This window comes from Podarcis filfolensis, assembly GCF_964270895.1.
Source record: "Podarcis filfolensis genome assembly, chromosome: 13".
In the NCBI taxonomy this organism is placed as follows: Eukaryota; Metazoa; Chordata; class Lepidosauria; order Squamata; family Lacertidae; genus Podarcis; species Podarcis filfolensis.
The window spans coordinates 2,929,975-2,951,237 of NC_139615.1; the positions used below are offsets into that span (position 1 = coordinate 2,929,975).

The following is a 21,263-nucleotide window of genomic DNA, read 5'->3' on the forward strand; positions in this document are numbered from 1 at the left end:
TTGAGATTAAATCTGGAGGGAAAAGGGGCGGGGTCTATTCAGGGGGTTGGACTAGATGACCCTCGTGGTCCCTTCTGACCCTACAATTCTTTGATTCTAGGTCAGGTGCTACACTAGAGCTTGACCGTGGCAACAGCCAGGAAGGGCCATCATTGCGCGCCGGTTTTTGCTAGAAACACAAAGCGAGGATGCTTGCGCGTGGGCTAGATAGCTGTCACGTGTGAACCCCCCCCCCAATCGGGTGGCGCAGAAGTGCTTCTCCCCAAGGCCTCGTGGAAACAGGCCTCAAGTCCGTGTCCAAAAGGCAAGTTCCCTCCTACCAGGCAGCAGCGGGGCCGCGTTCTCGCGTGGCGGTGCGTCCAAACAAAACAGCCGCGCAAGACGCGCGTCTCTCCCTTCTAGGGCAGCCCTGGAGGACTCTACAAAAAACCCACCAGCTGGAGGGCGCCGGGTTGGCCGAGACCATTAACCCGGGTTAAGAGCCCCTAAGCCCTTTCCTTCCCCTCCCATCCCTCGAAGCGAAAGAGCAAGCCCGGACACGCCGCGTTCACACGACCGGCGCGCATCGCTCCTTTTACTCCTCTCGCTTCTGTCTCCGGGCGCGGCGCCGCTCCAGGGCTGCTGCCGGCGATGGGAGGGCGAGGGGGCGGCCCCTGCCTCGCCCTACCCTCCCTCGGTCCATCCTTTTCCTCTCTTTCTCTTCTCTTTCTCTCCACCTCCCTCCCTCCGCCACTTTCTTTGCTGGCTCCAGGGCGTGAAGGTAACGCGGAGTGGGGAGAAGGAGCCGGGGAGGCGAAGGGGAGGCCCAAATAATGTGGAGCGGGGGGGGGGGAGGGAGAGGAGCCATGGGGTGGGGGGGTCCTTGGCCTTGGTATCCCCTCCCTCCTCTACCCCCCCACCAGGGGGCTGTTTGGGAAACCAGCTGAGATGGCCAGGAAAATAAAAGATGGGTATCTCCATCCTTTGCGCGCTTGGTTTGTTTCTGTTCCCGGGGAGAGATTGGGGGGGGCTCCCAGTTCAGGCCAGATTTGCAATTGCCGGGGGGTCTTTTCTTTCTCTTCCCCTTTCTCGTGTGAATGTGGACAGCGGGGAGGTTGTTTTGCAAAGAGGGAAAGTCGTCCGTCCCCCCCAGTCTTGCCGGGGGGGGGGAAGATGGGAGGAGGAAGAAGAAGGCAAATAAGTTTCTTTGGAGAGAGGATGGTTGGGTTTGGGGCGCGCGCCCCTCCTCCCCATCTCCTTTGCTGGCTCTTCGGCGCACGCTTGGCCACCCTGGCGCCCACCCCAGCGTCCTCAGCAGCTGGGGGGCGCCAGGTTGGCAGTTCTGGGAGCAGAGAAACCAGATGGTTTTAATTTTGCTGTTGTTGTTTCGCCCCCCCCCCCCTGGAGGGAGGGAGCCTCCCCTCCTCTCCCAACATCCTTCCTGATTTTTCTCCCTTTCCTTAACCCAACAATCTCCCTTCTCTCTCTCTCTCTGCACCCAGCCTGAGAGACGCCTTGCAGCCAGGTGGTGGTTGCTTTGCAAAACACTGCAGAATTATGTTTCCAAGGTTCTCGGAAGGCTCCACAAAATGCTTTCCCTCCCCCTCCCTATTCTCCCTTCATCCAGGTTTCCTGTCCAGCCCTCGCCTTTGTTCTCGCTGCTCCTGCGCAGCTTTGAGTGCGAGTTCTGCGCCACCCAGAAGCCTGCGCTAGGGAGAGAGACTGGCTCTTGCACCCGGGTTCCGCTTGGTGGTTTTGCACAAGGACTTGGTTGGCTGCTGGGAAGGCAACATGCTGGATTAATGCTCTTTGAAAATGTCTGTGGAAGTGGGGATGGCTGGGTTGTCTTCTGTCGTGTATTTTGTGTCTTCTATATTGTAATTTTTGTTGGGAACCGATCTGAGATCTGCAGGTATAGGCCAGTATACAAATAATAATAATAATAATAATAATAATAATAATAATAATAATAATAATAATAATAATAATGAGCCCCTTTGCCGTGATCTAACAGCCTCTCCTTAGGCTGTAGTCCAGCCTTTCTCAACTTGTGGGTCCCCAGATGTTGTTGAACTACAACTCCCATCACCCCTAGCTAGCAAGGCCAGAGCTAAGGGATGATGGGAGTTGTAGTCCAACAACATCTGGGGACCCACAGGTTGAGAGCCACTGCTCTAGTCATAGAATTGTAGAGTTGGAAAGGAGTTTAAGCATCGCGATAGCTCAGTCGGTAGAGCATGAGACTCCTAATCTCAGGGTAGTGGGTTCGAATCCCATGTTGGGCAAAAGACTCCAGCATTGCAGGGGGCTGGACTAGATGGCCTTTGGGGGCCCCCTCCGACGCTACAATTCTGTGATTCTATAAGGAGAGCCTGCGGGATGAGGCCAGTGGCCTGCCTAGTCCAGCATCCTGCCTTTGCAGTGGCCAAACGGATGCCCCCAACGGGAAAGCAGCAAGCAGATTCGAACGCAGAAGCCACTCTCCCTTCCTGTGGCTTGCAGCAACTGGGATTCAGAAATAGTGCTGCCTCTGACTGTGGAGGCAGAACACAACCATCCTGGCTAGTAGCCAACAATAGCTTTCTCCTGCATGAGCCTGTCTAATCCTCTTTCAAAACCATTCAATTTGGTGTCCATCCTGTGGCAGGGAGTTCCAAAGTTTATATGCCGCACGAAGAAGGGCTTTTGTTTTATCTGTGTGCTGTAGTGTGGAAAGTGATTTAGAGAGAGGTCTCTGCTCTCTAGGAAGTTACAATCTGAACACTGTAAACACTGGCTAGGGGGAGTGTATTATGGTTCGTATGTCGGACTGGGACCTGGGAGAGAACCGGGTTCAAATCCTGCCTCGGCCCTGAAGCTCGTTTGCTGAACTTGGGCCAGTTGCTGCCTACCCTACCTCGCAGGATTGTTGTGGGGATGGAAGAGGGGGAGAACCACGTACTCCCCCTCGATTTCCTTGAAGGAAAAGAGTGCGAATTAATGCAATTAATAAATAAATTCCCGTGGTGCTGCCTCGGTGCTGTCAGTGGACGCAAATATACCAGGGGGAATGAAGCAGGGGATGGGATACGGCATGTAGAGCATGAGACTCTCACGGTCTTGGGTTCGAGTCCTACATGGGGCAAAAAGATTTCTGCATTGCAGGGGGTTGGACTAGATGACCCTGGGTCCCTTCCGACTCTACATGATTTTATGTGTGTTTGAGCTTTGCCAGGAGGGAGAGAGAGGAAGGGGTTGATTAGAGAGCATCTGAGCTCCAGACTCTGAAAGATACAGGATTCCTGGGTGGCTTTTGCAAGTGGGCGAAAAGCCGGGGATTTTGTGGCTTCTCTCAAGAGTGAGAAAATACCCTCTTGGCAAATTGTGGGGCGCTGCTTTTTTTTATCTTAAGGGAGTGGAAAACAGGCTCTCTTGCCAGCTGCTTGGGTTTGCTGGAAAGCCGCCTCCATCTTTCCACGGGGAAACCCAGCCTCTCCCTTCTCAACCCAGAACCCAGCGCAGACATCCAGGCACACCCAAAGGTCACTGGGATTTTCAGGGAGAGCTAACTGGATCCCACGCGGTCTCCGGAGTTTGGAAGCGCCGCCTGGAAACAGGAGGCCTGAATCGTCCAACACACACACCCTCCAGCAACAATCCCTGCTTTGGAACAAAAAAACACAAGCCCAAAACCTTGGGTGCCACCCATTTTTGGAGCAGGGCGAAGACTCTGAGCTGTTGGTTTGCCAGTGAGAGGAGCTTGCCAAAACCCCCTCTATTTTTAAGAGGGTAGCTGCTGTCATGTGGTTTTTCGCAAGGCTTTGTTTTCTTCCTCCCCCAAGCCGCTTGGGTGCAGAAGGAAGATCAAGGCAGACTTTGTTTTCGCAAGGCGAGAGATCGATGGGGAGGCAGAACTCTTGGGTGAGGAGGACCAAGGGTGTGTGTGTGTGTGTGTGTGTGTGTGTGTGTGTGTGTGTGTGTCAGGACTCCTGGGTTCTTCGGAGAGGTCAGGAGGGTTTGGAGGCTGAAAGTTCGGCTCAGAGGCCTGGCAAGGAGTCGGGGATTGCCTCTCCTGCTGCTGTTCCTGCCCTCCGCATGATGAGTCTGTGTGGGCTTGAGGAGGGGGGGGTGGGAAAGCAGAGATCCAGTTTCACTTGGATCATGTGCCCCTCGCTTAGGCAAGAGGAGTGGGCGCCATTTCTGGAAAGCCGGACTCAGGGACGGGCATGAAGTGAGTAACGCCTGGAGGCTTCTGAGTTTGGTTCTCCTTGAGGCTTGTGTGTGTTTGTGTGTGTCTTTGCACGCAACGCCTTGCACGGTTGCACAAATCTGTGTGTGGCCTCTGGCGTTTGGGCCAGAGGGTCTGGTGACTTTTAAACTGTTTGTTTCCCAATTCCCTCTGGGGACACGATTTGTGTTCTGTGACACTTTATGTGTGTGTTTGTGTGTTGATGGCTATCATGTGTTTTCACTTCTGGGTGGGCTTGGGAGACTGGTGTGTGTGTGTGTGTTCAGGTTTCTGGTGTATCATAGAATTTCAGAGTGGAAAGGGGACACCCCAAAGGACATCTATCCCAACCCCATTTAGTGGCAGGAATCGCTGCTAAAGAAATCCTGACCCGGTCAGAGAGGAAGTGAGAACGCTGTACGCTTAATTCCTCTTCTTTGGTGTTTTTGACACCGTTGCGATTGTGCAAATTTGATTCTCTGTGTGTGCGCTTCGGCACGGGTTGTGCATGTGTGAATTGCCACCCAAAGCTTCCGTGTTTTCTTCTGCGTTTAAAAACTGCGCAGTTCCACTGGTGAAGCATTTCTCGCCTGCCGCAGCCAGGATTCCGCACACCTTTTGGATTTCGGCTTGCCTGCTAGCTGATCAAAAGCTCAGGAGCCTTGCCAACGAGAGAGGTGGCAATCGTGTGTCTCCCTTTTTGTTTTCCTGTTGTTGTTTTTTGTAAACACCCTTTGTTTGGCTTCCTGGAGACAGGCCCCAGCTCTGCATTGTCATGAAGAATGAATGCAAAAGGGCAAGAGAGGGCGGCCAAAAGGGGTGCCTCTGTGCCAACTAAGTTCACCCGCTTGTGTGCCAGTCGGCGAGGAGGCTGTGTGTGTTTGTTTGAATCTAGGAGAACAGCCCTCCTTGCTTCGCTGCAGCAACAGAGAGTCACCTCTCTCCAAATGACAAAGCTCAGGTATACAAGGATAAGTGGGACGTCCGTATGGGTGCAGATTTTGAAAAGCGGGCGGCACAAATCCAGTATCCCTCATCACAGGGCGGTTTTAACCCCCTTTTAAGACCTGTGTCGGGACGCAGGTGGTGCTGTGGGTTAAACCACAGAGCCTAGGACTTGCCGATCAGAAGGTCGGCGGTTCGAATCCCTGTGACGGGGTGAGCTCCCGTTGCTTGGTCCCTGCTCCTGCCAACCTAGCAGTTCGAAAGCACGTCAAAGTGCAAGTAGATAAATAGGTACTACTCCAGCGGGAAGGTAAACAGCATTTCCGTGCGCTGCTCTGGTTCGCCAGAAGCAGCTTAGTCATGCTGGCCACATGACCCAGAAGCTGTACGCCGGCTCCCTCGGCCAGTAAAGCGAGTTGAGCGCCGCAACCCCAGAGTCGGCCACGACTGGACCTAATGGTCAGGGGTCCCTTTACCTTATACATACACATACATTATATTTCACATTTGTTCTCGCTCTCCCAAGCTGACTTCCCTCCTTCCTTCTTCCGGCTTTTTTATGTCGTCTTTAACTTTCCATATTGTCTTTGTCCGTTTTATATAGAATTGTTGTCCTTCAATTTTTCCCCATAAAATGTCTGTGAACAAATAAATCTTTCTATATATACCATTCTTCTTGTCTGCCTATATTCATTTACAAATATTGTTCAACAATAGTCCTAATGTACATTTTTAATTCATTTTTATATGATTAGCCAATAAATTTCTTGTGTTTTCTTCTCGTGGTTTATTTCAGTTCTACTGGTTTCCCTATTTCACATCGTCTTCTCTGGATATAACATAAATTTTCCCCATTCTTTTTGATATGTTTCGCCACCCTGATGTCGAATTTTTGCTGTTAGCTTGGCTATTTCTGCATACAGTGGTGCTTCCGGTTAAGTACTTAATTCGTTCCGGAGGTCCGTTCTTAACCTGAAACTGTTCTTAACCTGAAGCACCACTTTAACTAATGGGGCCTCCCACTGCCGCCGTGCCGCCAGAGCACGATTTCTGTTCTCATCCTGAAGCAAAGTTCTTAACCTGAGGTACTATATATGGATTAGCAGAGTCTTTAACCTGAAGCGTATGTAACCCGAGGCACGACTGTATTCCATAACCTTGTACAGTGGTACCTCGGGTTACAGACACTTCAGGTTACAGACACTTCAGGTTACAGACTCCGCTAACCCAGAAATAGTACCTCGGGTTAAGAACTTTGCTTCAGGATGAGAACAGAAATTCTGCTCCGGCGACGCGGCAGCAGCGGGAGGCCCCATTAGCTAAAGTGGTGCTTCAGGTTAAGAACAGTTTCAGGTTAAGTACGTACCTCCGGAATGAATTAAGTACTTAACCCGAAGTGCCACTGTACTGCAAAAAAAGGTGATTTTTTAAAATCCAAACGCCCTGTGCTCTGTTCAGGCTTATTCGAGACGTCTTGGGATGCTTTGCACCTCCTTCTCTTGAAAAACCATCCATTTTTTCTCATTGTCTCCATGCCTCCACCCAAATAGCCAAGGCCTCCTAATATTTTACAGATCTGTTTGCTGTGCTAGCGACCAATAATGCTTCTGTCTCGAAATGATCCCTTTCTCTCTTGCTATTTCCTTGCAGGGACGTCCAAATGGAAGGCAGTCGCCGTTGCTGATCAGAAGGACACCGGAAGCGGGGTCGTCGTTCACCCCACATCCCTCGCCAGACGGATACAAAAATGGCGGCTCCAGGTCTGGCCTCTCATCCCTGCCTTACCTTGCTTTTTAATTACGTTGCTAAATTACGGAGCAAACGAAGGCGCCGTTCCCCACATAAGTATCAACTTGCACGTATATTTTGGGCGGGGAGGAGTCCTTACGCGAGGGGAGTGTATTTAAAGTTAAATCCAACCCAGCTGTTCTGCAAGCTCGCATTTTTCAGAGGATGCAAAGTAGATTTCAGCCCTCGGGAAATCTATATATTGGCCTCCGATAACGCACTTGATTTTGCACGACGCAAGCAGTTGCACAGCCAAACAGCAGAAAGCTTGGGTGCGTCTGATATCTTTGCGTAAACTGGCCTCGTAGCTAGGCGGTCGATAACTTGCTTCCGGGATCCCGCCTCGATTACATCGTCCGCACGCACAAAAATCGGAACGCAACGCTGAAGATTATTGTGTGTCTGTTTAATACTACTTCGATCTCTCTCTCTTTCTCATAGAATTGTGCAGGTGAAACTCGAAAAATTAGAATATCACAATAATATTTATTATTTTTCATACAAAGACATAACAAAAGAAAGAGTTAACAATAATAAAAAAGAATAAAACGAAAAGGAAAAAAAAGAATATAAAACATAAAATACATCAAATCGCCACATAAACTAAAAGTTAGTTAATTAATTAAAATCCATCTTCATAGACATATTACTTGACTTCCTCAAGTCTCTTCCATCTGAATTTCTTAGTAATTGTATATAGCCAGTTTCCAATATCATTATTTCATAAAACCATATCACAGTCAAAATCATGTTTCTTAACTTTTCTTATCGTACATTTTCTTATTTATTTATTTAATCCCAATTTAGTCCTAAGCCTGATTAATTCTCTCAAGTGATTACATATCTTTAATATTGCAAGAAAAATTAGAATATCGTGGAAAAGTTCATTTATTTCGGTAATTCAACTTAAAAGGTGAAACTGATATATGAGATAGACTCATGACATGCAAAGCGAAATATGTCACGCCTTTATTTGTTATAATTGTGATGAACCCATTGCAGGTGTTATGGATTGAATAGCTACTGCACCTTTTCACAATATTCTAATTTTCTGAGATTGTCAATTTGGGGTTTTCATCAGCTGTACACCATAATCATCACAATTGTAACAAATAAAGGCTTGACGTATCTCGCTTTGCATGTCATGGGTCTATCTCATATATTAGTTTCGCCTTTTAAGTTGAATTACCGAAATAAATGAACTTTTCCACGATGTTCTAATTTTCTGAGTTTCACCTGTAGAGTTGGCAAGGATAACAAGCGTGGGGTATAAATTAAACACACACAGTTGTGCCTTGGATCCCAAACGCCTTGGCACTTGAACGTTTTGGTTCCCGAGTGCTGCAAACCCGGAAGTGATTGTTCCGGTTTGCGAACGTTCTTTGGAACCTGAACGTTCGACACAGCTTCCGATTGGCTGCAAGAGCTTCCTGCAGCCAATCAGAAGCCGCGCCTTGGTTTCTGAACATTTTGGAAGTCGAACGGACTTCTGGAATGGATTCTGTTCGACTTCCAAGGTACCACTGTGTATATATTGTGTGTGTGTGTGTGTGTGGACGCGTGTGGCGCTGTGGGTTAAACCACAGAGCCTAGGACTTGCCGATCGGAAGGTCGGCGGTTCGAATCCCCGCAATGATGGAGTGAGCTCCCGTTGCTCGGTCCCTGCTCCTGCCCACCTAGCAGTCCGAAAGCACGTCAAAGTGCAAGTAGATAAATAGGTACCGCTCCGGCGGGAAGGTAAACGGCGTTTCCGTGCGCTGCTCTGGTTCGCCAGAAGCGGCTTAGTCCTGCTGGCCACATAACCCAGAAGCTGTACGCCGGCTCCCTCGGCCAGTAAAGCAAGATGAGCGCCGCAACCCCAGAGTCGGCCACGACTGGACCTAACAGTCAGGGGTCCCTTTACATATATATATATATATATATATATATATATATATATATATATATAATCTAGTCCAATTCCCTGCAATCCAGGAATCTTTTGCCTAGTGTAGGATTTGAACCCACGACCCTGAGGTTAAGAGATTCACGCTCAACCGCCTGAGCGATCCAGCCTCATCCATACCCCCCTTCTTCTCCAAAAATGGATAAAAAAACCTTTTTTTTGTAAGTCAGTCTGATCCTTTGGCTTAACGGTTTGTTTGGTGGGCGGGCTGCCATTATTTCCACAGACAGACACACATTTCCCCTCCGACAATTAACTTGCAATATTTAATTCGCTGAGCTCGGTGACGGAACACATGCTTTTTGCAGGCAGGGTTTGGGAAAGACCACTTTGTCTGAAATGCTTGAGACACCCGTTGCCGGTTAGGGGAGACCACCCTTCCCCAACCCGGTGCCCTCCCCTGGCGGAGCAGAGAGCTGTAGCCCCACAACTTCTGGGGGGGCGTCAAGTCTGATTGACATATGGCCTCAAGGGGGGAGGAGCCAGCTGGGCCCTAGGATCTCATGTGGCTACAGCTCAAACCCTGACAATCAGCTGACGGTTCAAATGGGTCACATGACCTCAGCTCACCTCTGGGCCAGATCCAGATCCCACACGCCCCAGGGCTGGATCCATGGTCTGGTTCGGAGTGCAGCAGTGCTTCTGAATGCCAGTCGCTGGTAAACACAGTGTCGGTCTTGTGTTCGAATCCTGATGGAGGTTTTCCTATAAGGGTTGGCCACTGTGGGAACAGGTTGCTGGACTAGAAAGGCGCTTGGCCTCATCCAGTAGGCCCTTCTTATGCCCCTATAGTCTGCGAAAGCCAGGGTGGTGTAGGGGTTTAGTGTGTCCAACCAGGACCTGGGAGAGCAGGGTTCGAATCCTCACTCGGGGATCTCTGGCTGACCTCGGGATCCGGTAAGCTGCCAAGCCCACCTCGCAGGTTTGTTGTGGGGTTTAAATGGGGATCATTTCCGTCACCTTGAGCTTCTTGGAGGAAAAGGCGAGATAATAAAGAAATAATATGTAAGGCAGTGAGAGATTTTACTTTCTTGGGCTCCATGATCACTGCAGATGGTGACAGCAGTCACGAAATTAAAAGACACCTGCTTCTTGGGGGAAAAGCGATGACAAACCTAGACAGCATCTTAAAAAGTAGAGACATCACCTTGCCGACAAAGGTCCGTATAGTTAAAGCTCTGGTTTTCCCAGTAGTGATGTATGGAAGTGAGAGCTGGACCATCAAGAAGGCTGATGGCCAAAGAATGGATGCTTTTGAATTCTGGTGCTGGAGGAGACTCTTGAGAGTCCCATGGACCGCAAGAAGAACAAACCTATCCATTCTGAAGGAAATCAGCCCTGAGTGCTCACTGGAAGGACACATCCTGAAGCTGAGGCTCCAAGACTTTGGCCTCCTCATGAGAAGAGAAGACTCCCTGGAAAAGACCCTGATGTTGGGAAGGATGGAGGGCCCAAGGAGAAGGGGACGACAGAGGACGAGATGGTGGGACAGTGTTCTCGAAGCTGCAAACATGAGTCTGACCTAACTGCGGGAGGCAGTGGAAGACAGGAGTGCCTGGTGTGCTCTGGTCCAGGGGGTCACGCAGAGTTGGACACGACTAAACGACTAAACAACAACAAAATACATAAGGCAGCGACGTCTTGCATTCCAAAATGGGACCAGATGAGGGTTGGACTAGATGGCCTTTGGGGGATCCCGTCCAACTCAAACCAAAAATCACCTCTGAATCTGCAGTCTTGGCTGCTTCTCCTCCAAGGAGCGTCAAGGTTGCCAAATGCTGATTCCTACAATATGCAAATGGCGTGTTCTCTCTCCTCGCCTGTCTTAATCGTCTTTGCCCTTTCGGTCTTTATGCCAATTCTGCGACAGTCTTTGTACAGTGGTACTTTGGTGCTCAAACTTCACCCGTTCTGAAAGTCCGTTCCAAAACCAAGGCACTCAGTCACGCAAAACAAATTAATCCGCTCCGGGCTTTTAAAAACAACCCCTAAAACAGCAATTTAGCATGAATTTTACTATCTGATGAGACCGTTGCTCCATAAAATGAAAGCAAGAATCAATGGACTGTACTATAAAATAAATAAGACAGTATTGTAGATGATAAAATAATAATAACAATAAAAATTCCTTCCCTGCACTGATGATAGTCATTGTTTGGTTGGGGGGCTTTTATCCATTTCCGCAGTCTCACAATCAATCCGCTGAATAATAATAATAATAATAATATCTTTATTGTCATTGCCCCCTCTCAGGGACAACGAAATTACTTGACTGCTCCATAAAAACACTAATTAAACAATACAGTATAGTACAGCAAGGAAGATTAGATGACTTTCAAAGTCCAGGCTTCCCATTCAGGGCTGAGATCGCTCTGGGGAAGAAGCTGGGGAAGAAGCTGAATGTTGGAGGATTTGGGGCAGAGGAAATAAAGTTCATGCAGATGAAACTGTGGAACTCCCTGCCACAAGAGACAGCGATGTCCACCAAGTAGGATGGCTATAAAAGAGAATTAAATCAATTCATGGAGTAGGGAACATCTATCGATGGCTACCAGCCAGGATGGCTGTATTCTGTCTCTGCAGTTGGAGACTGTAAATGCTTCCGAAAGCCGGTTGCTAGAAACCTCAGGAGGCGAGAGCGGGTCTTGTGTTCGAATCCTGATTGCGGGTTTCCCAGAAGAGGCATCTGCTTGCCCCTGGGGGGAACTGGATGCTGGGCTGTCTGGCCAGATCCAGGAAGCTCTTCTCCGTTCAGTGGGCGAGGAAGAGAAAAGAAAAGAGGGATTTGGAGAGGAACCGGAGAGGCGGAACATGCGATTCCCGTCTTTGCTGCAGACATGGGCATCGGGGCATGAAAAGAGGCGCCGCTGCAGCCCCACCCAAGTCAGCTGCGATGTTCACCACCCCTTTCCCTGGGGCAGGGCAAGGCCTATTGTGATGGGGCATGGCTGGAATGCGGCTGGGCAGGATTTGGGCGCAGGGGCGCTGCATCACTGTCTGCTCCCCCCGGGCTATTTTAACTTACCTGAGACGCCTGCAAGTCGCCTTCTCAGTGCTGGATTTAGGTATAAGCTAAACAAGCTATTGGGACACGGGTGGCGCTGTGGGTTAAACCACAGAGCCTAGGACTTGCTGATCAGAAGGTCGGCGGTTCGAATCCCCGCAATGACGGGGTGAGCTCCCGTTGCTCGGTCCCTGCTCCTGCCCACCTAGCAGTTCGAAAGCACGTCAAAGTGCAAGTAGATAAATAGGTACCGCTCTAGCGGGAAGGTAAACGGCGTTTCCGTGCGCTGCTCTGGTTCGCCAGAAGCGGCTTAGTCCTGCTGGCCACACGACCCGGAAGCTGTATGCCAGCTCCCTCGGCCAGTAAAGCGAGATGAGCGCCGCAACCCCAGAGTCGGCCACGACTGGACCTAACGGTCAAGGGTCCCTTTATCTTTAAACAAGCTATAGTTTAGGGCCCCACTCTCTTGGGGGGCCCCCAAAAAATTAAAGGGAAATTCCCCCCCCCCCCAAAAAAGTAAGATAAAAAACAAATTAAATAAAACCTACCTACAGCAACAGTGGTTTGTGTTGTGTAGGCTCCTAGGATGTCAGTCATGGGCCCCGCCTGCTAGCCTGCTCCCTAAAATATCCCTGGTTTGCTCCTTTCTATATATAGGGTGCCTGCATTCTGCATGGACTGGTTGCATGGCAACATGGGCAAATGGCTTGAGATACCTATGTGGTCCATCAATTACCATAGAGCATATATTCAACACAAAAAAGTGAAAATTTGTTGTTGACAAAGGACAGTTAGACATATAAAGGCCCCATTACCTTCAGTAGCTCAGGGCATGGGTAGGCAAACTTAAGGCCTGGGGGGCAGGATCCAGCCCAATCGCCTTCTAAATCTGGCCCGGGGATGGTCCAGGAATCAGTGTGTTTTTACATGAGTAGAATGTGTGCTTTTATTTAAAATGCATCTCTGGATTATTTGTGGGGCATAGGAATTCATTCTCCCCCCACCTTCAAAATATAGTCCAGCCCCCCACAAGGTCTGAGGGTCAGTGGACCGGCCCCCTGCAAAAAAAGTTTGCTGACCTCTGGCTTAGGGCCTCATCAAACCTAAATCCGGTCCTGGGCGGGACGACGCAGGTGCCCCCACAGGACTTTGCCCTCCACCCTAAAATAGCTGCCCAAAGAACACCAACAGCATCCTGAACGCTCCTTTTTATTAAAGAAAAATAGTTTAAGCTCATGACTTGCTCTCACTTCCTCCCTGGCCATGACTCCTCCCTGCTTTCCATTTGCAATTTCCTTTTTCTTTGTTTCCAGCTTTCTCCTCCCTGCCATTTCTTTCTCCCTGTGTATTTCCTCCTCCTAACACGCGTCAACTCCTCCGATCGCTCTTTCAGGAGCTCCCGAAAAACCTTTCCTTTTGCCGCCTCCCCAGCTCAGCTCCCGTCAGACCTGGAACCCGCAGGTTCAGCTAGGAAGTTGCAAGCCGTTTAAAGACCTTTTTAAAAAAAAATAAGGGAAAATGAAGAAGTCACAGAAGCGTGCTTTCAAGTTCTCCATAAATTATTTGGGGAATTCTAAAGCTTGCCCCCTTTTTTGTGGCTTTTCAGGTTGACTAATAAAGGTATCACCCACCTGTGGAGCTTAGAATATTATTCTTATAGACACAGCTATGGTTTGCTTTTTATAATACGCATCTTTCTGCAGGAATATTTATTTATTTTTGGTTGGTTTAAGGGGGACACTGAGGTGCTGTGGTTTTGTGTTTTTTTACACCTCTCCATTTTTCCCATTCTGTATTTCTTTCTTTTTATATAATTTTTATTAAATTTTCTGTTTTACAATTTAAAGATATCAGTGGCTTCCCTTCCTCTCTTTCCATGGTTCATTTTACCTATCACAAATCCCTGCATATTTGACAAAAACTATTGTTGTTGTTGTTTAGTTGTTTAGTCGTGTCCGCCTCTTCGTGACCCCCTGGACCAGAGCACGCCAGGCACTCCTGTCTTCCACTGCCTCCCGCAGTTTGGTCAAACTCATGCTGGTAGCTTCGAGAACACTGTCCCACCATCTCGTCCTCCGTCGTCCCCTTCTCCTTGTGCCCTCCATCTTTCCCAACATCAGGGTCTTTTCCAGGGAGTCTTCTCTTCTCATGAGGTGGCCAAAATCTTGGAGCCTCAGCTTCAGGATCTGTCCTTCCAGTGAGCACTCAGGGCTGATTTCCTTCAGAATGGAGAGGTTTGATCTTCTTGCAGTCCATGGGACTCTCAAGAGTCTCCTCCAGCACCAGAATTCAAAAGCATCAATTCTTCGGCGATCAGCCTTCTTTATGGGCTAGCTCTCACTTCCATACATCACTACTGGGAAAACCAGAGCTTTTACTGGTTTTACGGACCTTTGTTGGCAAGGTGATGTCTCTGCTTTAAAAAGTAGGGGGGGGGGGAGCAAAAAAAAAAGTAGAGACAAAAACTATACCATTCAGTATTTCATTATTGCATCCATCAAAACTTATTTGCACTGTTGGATTTATCTTAATGCTGCCAGCATTAATATATTTCCCATAGATTCAATAAACGTTTTCCAATCTTCTTTAAATGTATGTTCTTCTTGTTCTCTTAATCTATATGTTAGGTCCGCAAGCTGCGCATATTCCATCAGTTTAAGTTGCCATTCTTCTTTGGCTGGGACCTCGCTCGTTTTCCATTTTGGGGCTAACAAAACATGGGCCGCAGAAGTGGCATACATAAATAACCTTTAATAGTAATGTTTGTTGAATATATGGGGGGAGATTGTGTAGATTTGAAAACCCTGGCAGCGTCAAGATAAATCCAGCAGTGTAAACAAGTTTCGGTGGAAGTAAGAATGGAAGACGGAATGGTTTAGTTTTTTGTAAAATAAGCAGGGATTTGTGATGTGCAAAATGAACCATGGAAAGAGAAGAAGAGAAGAGGTTTTGGGGTCACAGAGGTTTTAAAGCAGGGGATACTTTAAGCTGCAATTTCTGTGTCGCAGTGTGTTGCGCTAGGGGTGGCCAACTCCCAAGACACTGTGATCTACTCACGGAGTTAAAAACTGGCAGTGATCTGTTCCCCTTTTTGGAGTCCAGGAAGGAAAGCCCTTTTTTTAGGGGTTCAGGTCAAAGTTGTTGAACTTCTTTGCGGGAAGCCAGTGGTCTACCAGTGATCCACCACAGACGTCCAGTGATCTACCAGTAGTTGGACATGGGCGATCTCTTCCTGGGCCACAGTTCTGGGATTCCTAGCTGAAAGGCTACAATTGTTTTATAATTCTTACTAAATTTTCTGTTTTACAAATCAGGATATTCATTTAAACCAGGCTTCCTCAACTTCAGCCCTCCAGATGTTTTGAGACTACAATTCCCATCGTCCCTGACCACTGGTCCTGCTAGCTAGGGATGATGGGAGTTGTAGTCCCGAAAATATCTGGAGGGCCGAGGTTGAGGAAGCCTGGTTTAAATGAATACCCTAATTTGTAAAACAGAAAATTTAATAAGAATTATAAAACAACAACAAAGTAACATTTGTTTCTTAAAGGCACAGTCAGTAATGTTTATTTTTTTAAAGGATTTGCGGGTGTAGATGAGTTTTAAACAATCTCTCTCTCTCTCCCCACCCCCCATCCCATAGGGTACCACGTTCCACAGCCCGGATATCCCACCGCATCTCCCCCATACCCCGTACACCAACCTCACCCTGTCCCCACGGCGCCGAGCCCAGGGTTCAACATCTATCCAGCCGGCAGCCCTCCAGCGGGGCAAATAATTCCCCCCCAGCCGCCTCCTCGTGCCTTTCGGGATCACGCCGCGACGCCCCACCACCACCAAGCTCCGGACCCCCACGCAGGCATCACCCCCTACCTGCCCGTGGCCAGCAACATACCCCCCGGCCTTGAGTACCTGGCGCAGGTAAGGGTCCGTATCCTGGCCATCGGGCCGCGCGCTTCTCCCTGCCTTCATCCTCCGGCTTCTCCGGCCGAAAGGATCTTGAGCAGCTTGAGAGGGACAGCTCACACCCTTCTTCCACTTCGTGCACCGTTAACCTGTGGAACTCCCCGCCACAGGAGGCAGGGACGGCTTTGAAAGAGGATGGGACAAATTCGTGGAGGTGGAGGAGAGGGCTATCGGTGGCTACGCTCAGGTCTCGGTGGTCCCAGGCAGAGATGGAAGGGTCATCTCTTCCAACCCAATCTTTTCCTCGAACCCACGACCCAGAGATTACTTTTGATTTCAAACCTTTTATTGGCATCACATCCAAAATAAATCAATACAGATTCGCCACTTCCCCCCAAAAAAGGAGGCAGAGCAGTCTATCGCCACATCTCTTGGTCTCCAGGCATCTGCGGCGTATTTCGACGACAAAAAACCAAATAGAGATATTTAGCCACTACCTTGGTGAGCTCCTGATCGTTCCCCAGTAACAGAAAATGTATGACCTCCGACTCTGGTTTCCATTTGGGGATACAGAGTTGATCTAGAAATTGCTGGCGGAGATCAACGTATAGTCTGTGTTAGAATGCTTTACACAGGTGCAGGTTAATTCTGTCTCCAGGGCGGCTGTCTGCCTGCTCCATCTGGTACGCAGGATGAGACCCTACCTGCCCGCAAACTGTCTCGCCAGAGTGGTGCATGCTCTGGTTATCTCCCGCTTGGACTACTGCAATGTGCTCTACGTGGGGCTACCTTTGAAGGTGACGTGGAAACTGCAACTAATCCAGAATGCGGCAGCTAGACTGGTGACTGGGAGTGGCCGCCGGGACCACATAACACCGGTCCTGAGAGACCTACATTGGCTCCCAGGACGTTTCTGAGCACAATTCAAAGTGTTGGTGCTGACCTTGAAAGCCCTAAACGGCCTCAAAGGCCCAGTAGACCTGAAGGAGCATCTCCACCCTCATCACTCTGCCCAGACACTGAGGTCCAGCTCCGAGGGCCTTCTGGCGGTTCCCTCATTGCGAGAAGCAAAGCTACAGGGAACCAGGCAGAGGGCCTTCTCGGTGGTGGCACCCGCCCTGTGGAATGCCCTCCCACCAGATGTCAAGGAAATAAACAACTACCAGACTTTTAGAAGACATCTGTGGGCAGCCCTCTTTAGGGAAGCTTTTAATGTTTAACAGACTACTGTACAGTATTTTAATACTTTGTTGGAAGCCGCCCAGAGTTGCTGGGGAAACCCAGCCAGATGGGTGGGGTATAAATAATAAATTATTATTATTATTACACGTGCCTGTCAGGCATAGAGAAAATGAGGCAGAGATGCTTGTGGGGTCGATCAAAAATCGTGTCAGTGACCCAAACCCAGTCAAAGCGATGCTTTCACCGCGGACACAATGGCTCGCTTCATTTTTCATAATTCCTCATAGCAATCCTACATGACCACTACACAAACAGGTCACACCTGCTCTTGAAGGTGGAGGCTCAGGTGTGGCCCCTGTTGAAAGCTGCCAGGTGAGGTAGGCTGAGCTGAACCGTGTCTCTAAATCGGGGAGTGTCTGGCTTCAGAAATGACAAGGGAGTCCATCTTTTCAGGCTTAGAAATGCCATATATTTAAATCGCTATAATACCGTATTTTTCGCCCTATAGGACGCACCTTTTTCCCTCCAAAAATGAAGGGGAAATGTGTGTGCGTCCTATGGGGCGAATGCAGGCTTTCGTTGAAGCCTGGAGAGCGAGAGGGGTCGGTGTGCACCGACCCCTCTCGCTCTCCAGGCTTCAGGAGAGCCGCAGCGCCAGCCCCACAAGGTCGGGGGACAGTGGGGAGGCGCAGCGCGTCTTCCCGCTGTCCCCGGACCTGGTCTGCAGGCGGGCGGCGGGGAGAAGAGCGCTTCTCCCCGCTACCTGCCCCGCAAGCTCTGGGGACAGCTGGGAGGCGCAGCGCGTCTTCCCGCTGTCCCCGGACCTGGTCTGCAGGCGGGCGGCGGGGAGAAGAGCGCTTCTCCCTGCTGCCTGCCCCGCAAGCTCCGGGGACAGCCAGCCCCACAAGCGCCTGGGGGGGAAATAAATTTTTTTTTCTTTATTTCCCCCCCAAAAAATCTTGGTGCGTCCTATGGGCCGGTGCGTCCTATGGGGCGAAAAATACGGTACCTCTTTAAACAGACACTGCTTCCCCCGTAAAATTCTGGGAGCTATAGTTTCATTGGGGGTGCTGGTGTAGGTAGGAGACCTCCCTGTTCCCCTTCGAACAGCTACAGGTCCCAGAGTGATACTGTCTTCCATTTTTCTTCCCAGGGAACTCTGGGAATTCTAGCTCTCTAAGGGGAATGGGGTGCCTCAAAAAACTATAATTCCCAGACTATATTTTGGGGGAAGGCATGATGGTTAAAACTTTAAATGCTTTAAATGCATGTGGTCTATGTTGTGCATTATTTCTTTTCTTTTTTTTAGATGGGGGGGAGACACACAATTTTTATTTTTTTACTGATTTTTGTGACCTCTGTCTCCTCAGGTTGACCAAATTTTGATACACCAGAAAGTGGAGCTCGTGGAAGGTGAGAGACAAATGGCGGAGGAGATGTTGGTGCTCAGAGTCCACCAGGAAGTGTGCCCGGTTTCCTAAATCTGGACCAAAGTTTTGTTTTTGAAGCTTATGCACAGAGGGCCTGCCCTCTAGTTTGAGATTTGGGTGCTGTGGCGGTTTAATTCAGATGTTTTAATTCAGATGTCCCCACTTGGCCACGAAGCTCATTAGTGAGCCTTGGAACTCCCTGCCACTTGATATCAGAAAGGCACCTTCGCCGTGCTCTTTTCAGCACCTGCTAAAAATGCTCTTGGTTAAACAAACCTACCCAGTTGCTTAGAAATGCTGGTGTGAATTTTAATCTTAGTCTGTTGCTGTTTGAGCTTTTCAAAAGTCTCAAATTATTTCCATTAAATTTTCTTATTGATCGTCTTCTTATCTGGAAACCACTTTCGAACTGCAGAAAGAGGGGGAAGGAAGTCAGATTTTTAAAGTGTCAAAATGATTGTAAAATCAGTGAAATATATAGATCTGAAAGCATATATAAATAAAAAAGAAAAGAGGTTGCCGTGGAAGGCCGTCAATGGTGGCGCATGAGCCTGCCAGCCTGTCGCATCATCATAAGTGACGCCATTTCTTCCCCGTCTTTCCCTCCCCAGCGTTCATAGGCTTTGAAGGCAACAACAAGTACGAAGTGCGCAACAGCCTGGGCCAGCACATCTTCCACGCCCAGGAGCAGAACGACTGCTGCACGCGGAACTGTTGCGGATCCCTGCGGCGCTTTTCCATGCGGCTGGATGACCCGGCGGGACGGGAGGTCCTGCGCATGGTGCGCCCCCTGAAATGCGTCAGCTGCTGGTTCCCTTGTTGCCTTCAGGAGGTGAGCAGTGCGCCTGCCCGGTCCATGCCGTGTGTGGTTCTGGTCGCCTTGCCTCCAGATACAGTCATACAGATGCTTCAGGTTGCGTTTTTTTGGGTTAAAGGTAAAGGTACCCTGACCATTAGGTCCAGTCATGGCCGATTCTGGGGTTGCGGCACTCATCTCGCTTTATTGGCCGAGGGAGCCGGCGTACAGCTTCCGGGTCATGTGGCCAGCATGACTAAGCCGCTTCTGGCGAACCAGAGCAGCGCACGGAAACGCCGTTTACCTTCCCACCGGAGCGGTACCTAGTTATCTACTTGCACTCTGACGTGCTTTTGAACTGCTAGGTTGGCAGGAGCAGGGACCGAGCAACAGGAGCTCACCCCGTTGCGGGGATTTGAACCGCCGACCTTCTGATCGGCAAGTCCTAGGATCTGTGGTTTAACCCACAGCGCCACCTGCGTCCCCGTTTTTTTGGGTTACGGACCGCCAAAACCCATAAGTCCTGGAACGGGTTACTTCTGGGTTTTGGCAGTTGCGCATGCCAAAAGCACTAAATCGCACTTTGTGCATGCGCAGAAGTGCCGAATCGCATCCCACGTGTGCGCAGACGTGCCGCTGCGGGTTGCAAACACTGCGGGTTGCGAACGTGCATCCCGCACAGATCATGTTCGCAACCCGAGCATCCACTGTATTGTTTATTGTTAAAAATTTTTTTAGATACAGTAGTATCCCTATGCCCAGTCCTTGTTAATCACCACTCTCTACCTCCTCTATTACCCACTGTTATCCGCCTTGTCACTTAGAAAATCGTTCCAAATTTATTCGCATTTCTCCGTTCTTATTTTGTGTCGACAAGCAATTCTTTCGTATGTAGCTAATCTGTCCATGTTATCAATCCATATTGTCAGGGGCTCGGGAGCAGGAGCACAGGGGAGAGAGGAAATGGAGAGCGAGGGGGAGGAATCCGAAGGCAGCGTAGGGGAGTATGACAGTGACCCGAGAGATTCCATGAGCTTCTCCAGCGAATCAGAAGATTCCCAGAAGGGGGCGCCGATGGTCAGGGCAAGGGGGGTCCCAGGGGGGACGCACCAGAAACAAGGAGCCAGCGGGGAACCCCAAAGCAGCAGTGGAGGATCGGGACCAGTTTCCCCACCAGATCGTAGTGGGGGGGAAGAGTCACATGTGTCAGGGCCAGCGTCCCCTCCAGCGGGAAGAGGAGGTGAGTCAGGGCTGACCACGCCTCCATCGGAGAGTGGGGGAATGGAGGGGAGGTCAGTTGCAGCTAGCCCCCCCCGAAGGGGGAAGCAGTGACAGCAGCAGTGAAACGGTCAGGAGGAAAGCTGCTGGCTGGGCGCGCGCGCCAAGTTCAAATGTGCAGGCGCGGGGGACAGCAGGAGACCCGGATGGGGAACCAGCTCCTAAAGCCCGCCGGAGGGAGGGAGAAGGCTCAGGGGAATCAGCGTCAGAAGAGTCTAGAAAGGGCGAGACCCCGGCGGGCAGGCGGACCCAGAGGAGGAAGGAGCAGCGGAAAAGGTGGAGCAAGGCGAGGGGCTTAAATTGGTGTACAGGGGGAGGAGATTCAGACGGAGCATCAGCGGTCTGACAGTTGAGACGTAGAGCTGCGCGCTGCGGCTCTGGAAGTGAAACTGAACTTCAATAAAGACTTTTGTACTTAACAACGAAGCAGCGTTGGTCCTTTGTGAGCTGGGACCTTGGGCAGCTCTGACACATATGTTCAGTGGAATCTTTTTGCGACTCTTCCAGTTCAAACAAGTATTTTTGCTTCTGATACAGCGCGATACAACCACTTTTTTTGGCCCCTCGAGATCTTCCAAGTTTCCGGAATATAATTTAGAATTAAGAATCAGGAGGATGTTGTTAAAAGAGTGGGGAAGGGTTCAGAAAAGGCCAAAATGATCAAAAGGAGGGAGGGACTCGCTTACGAGTTTGCAATGTTTTGGACTTTTTGGTTTGGGGAAAAAGCGAGTACAGCGGTACCTTGGTTCTCAAACGCACCATATTTTTCGCTCCATAAGACGCACCTGACCATAAGACGCACC

General features: G+C 49.7%; 1 protein-coding gene across 4 annotated transcripts in view; it reads left to right on the forward strand.

The window, feature by feature from the left end:
* Nucleotides 1-554: 554 nt before the first annotated feature.
* The window catches only part of PLSCR3 (phospholipid scramblase 3), a 29,541-nt gene continuing 8,832 nt past the window's right edge, over nt 555-21,263 (forward strand). Inside the window, exons 1-6 of one of the 4 annotated variants that reach the window (XM_083581167.1) lie at nt 3,423-3,879; nt 4,137-4,189; nt 6,782-6,891; nt 15,512-15,789; nt 18,327-18,369; nt 18,998-19,218. In XM_083581167.1, coding sequence (XP_083437293.1) covers nt 6,879-6,891; nt 15,512-15,789; nt 18,327-18,369; nt 18,998-19,218 — 555 coding nt within the window. In that variant the 5' untranslated portion in view covers nt 3,423-3,879; nt 4,137-4,189; nt 6,782-6,878. Of the gene's footprint in view, nt 761-3,422; nt 3,880-3,908; nt 4,190-6,781; nt 6,892-15,511; nt 15,790-18,326; nt 18,370-18,997; nt 19,219-21,263 lie in introns of those variants that run through there. The other 3 variants (XM_083581166.1, XM_083581168.1, XM_083581165.1) reach the window with 3 other exon arrangements.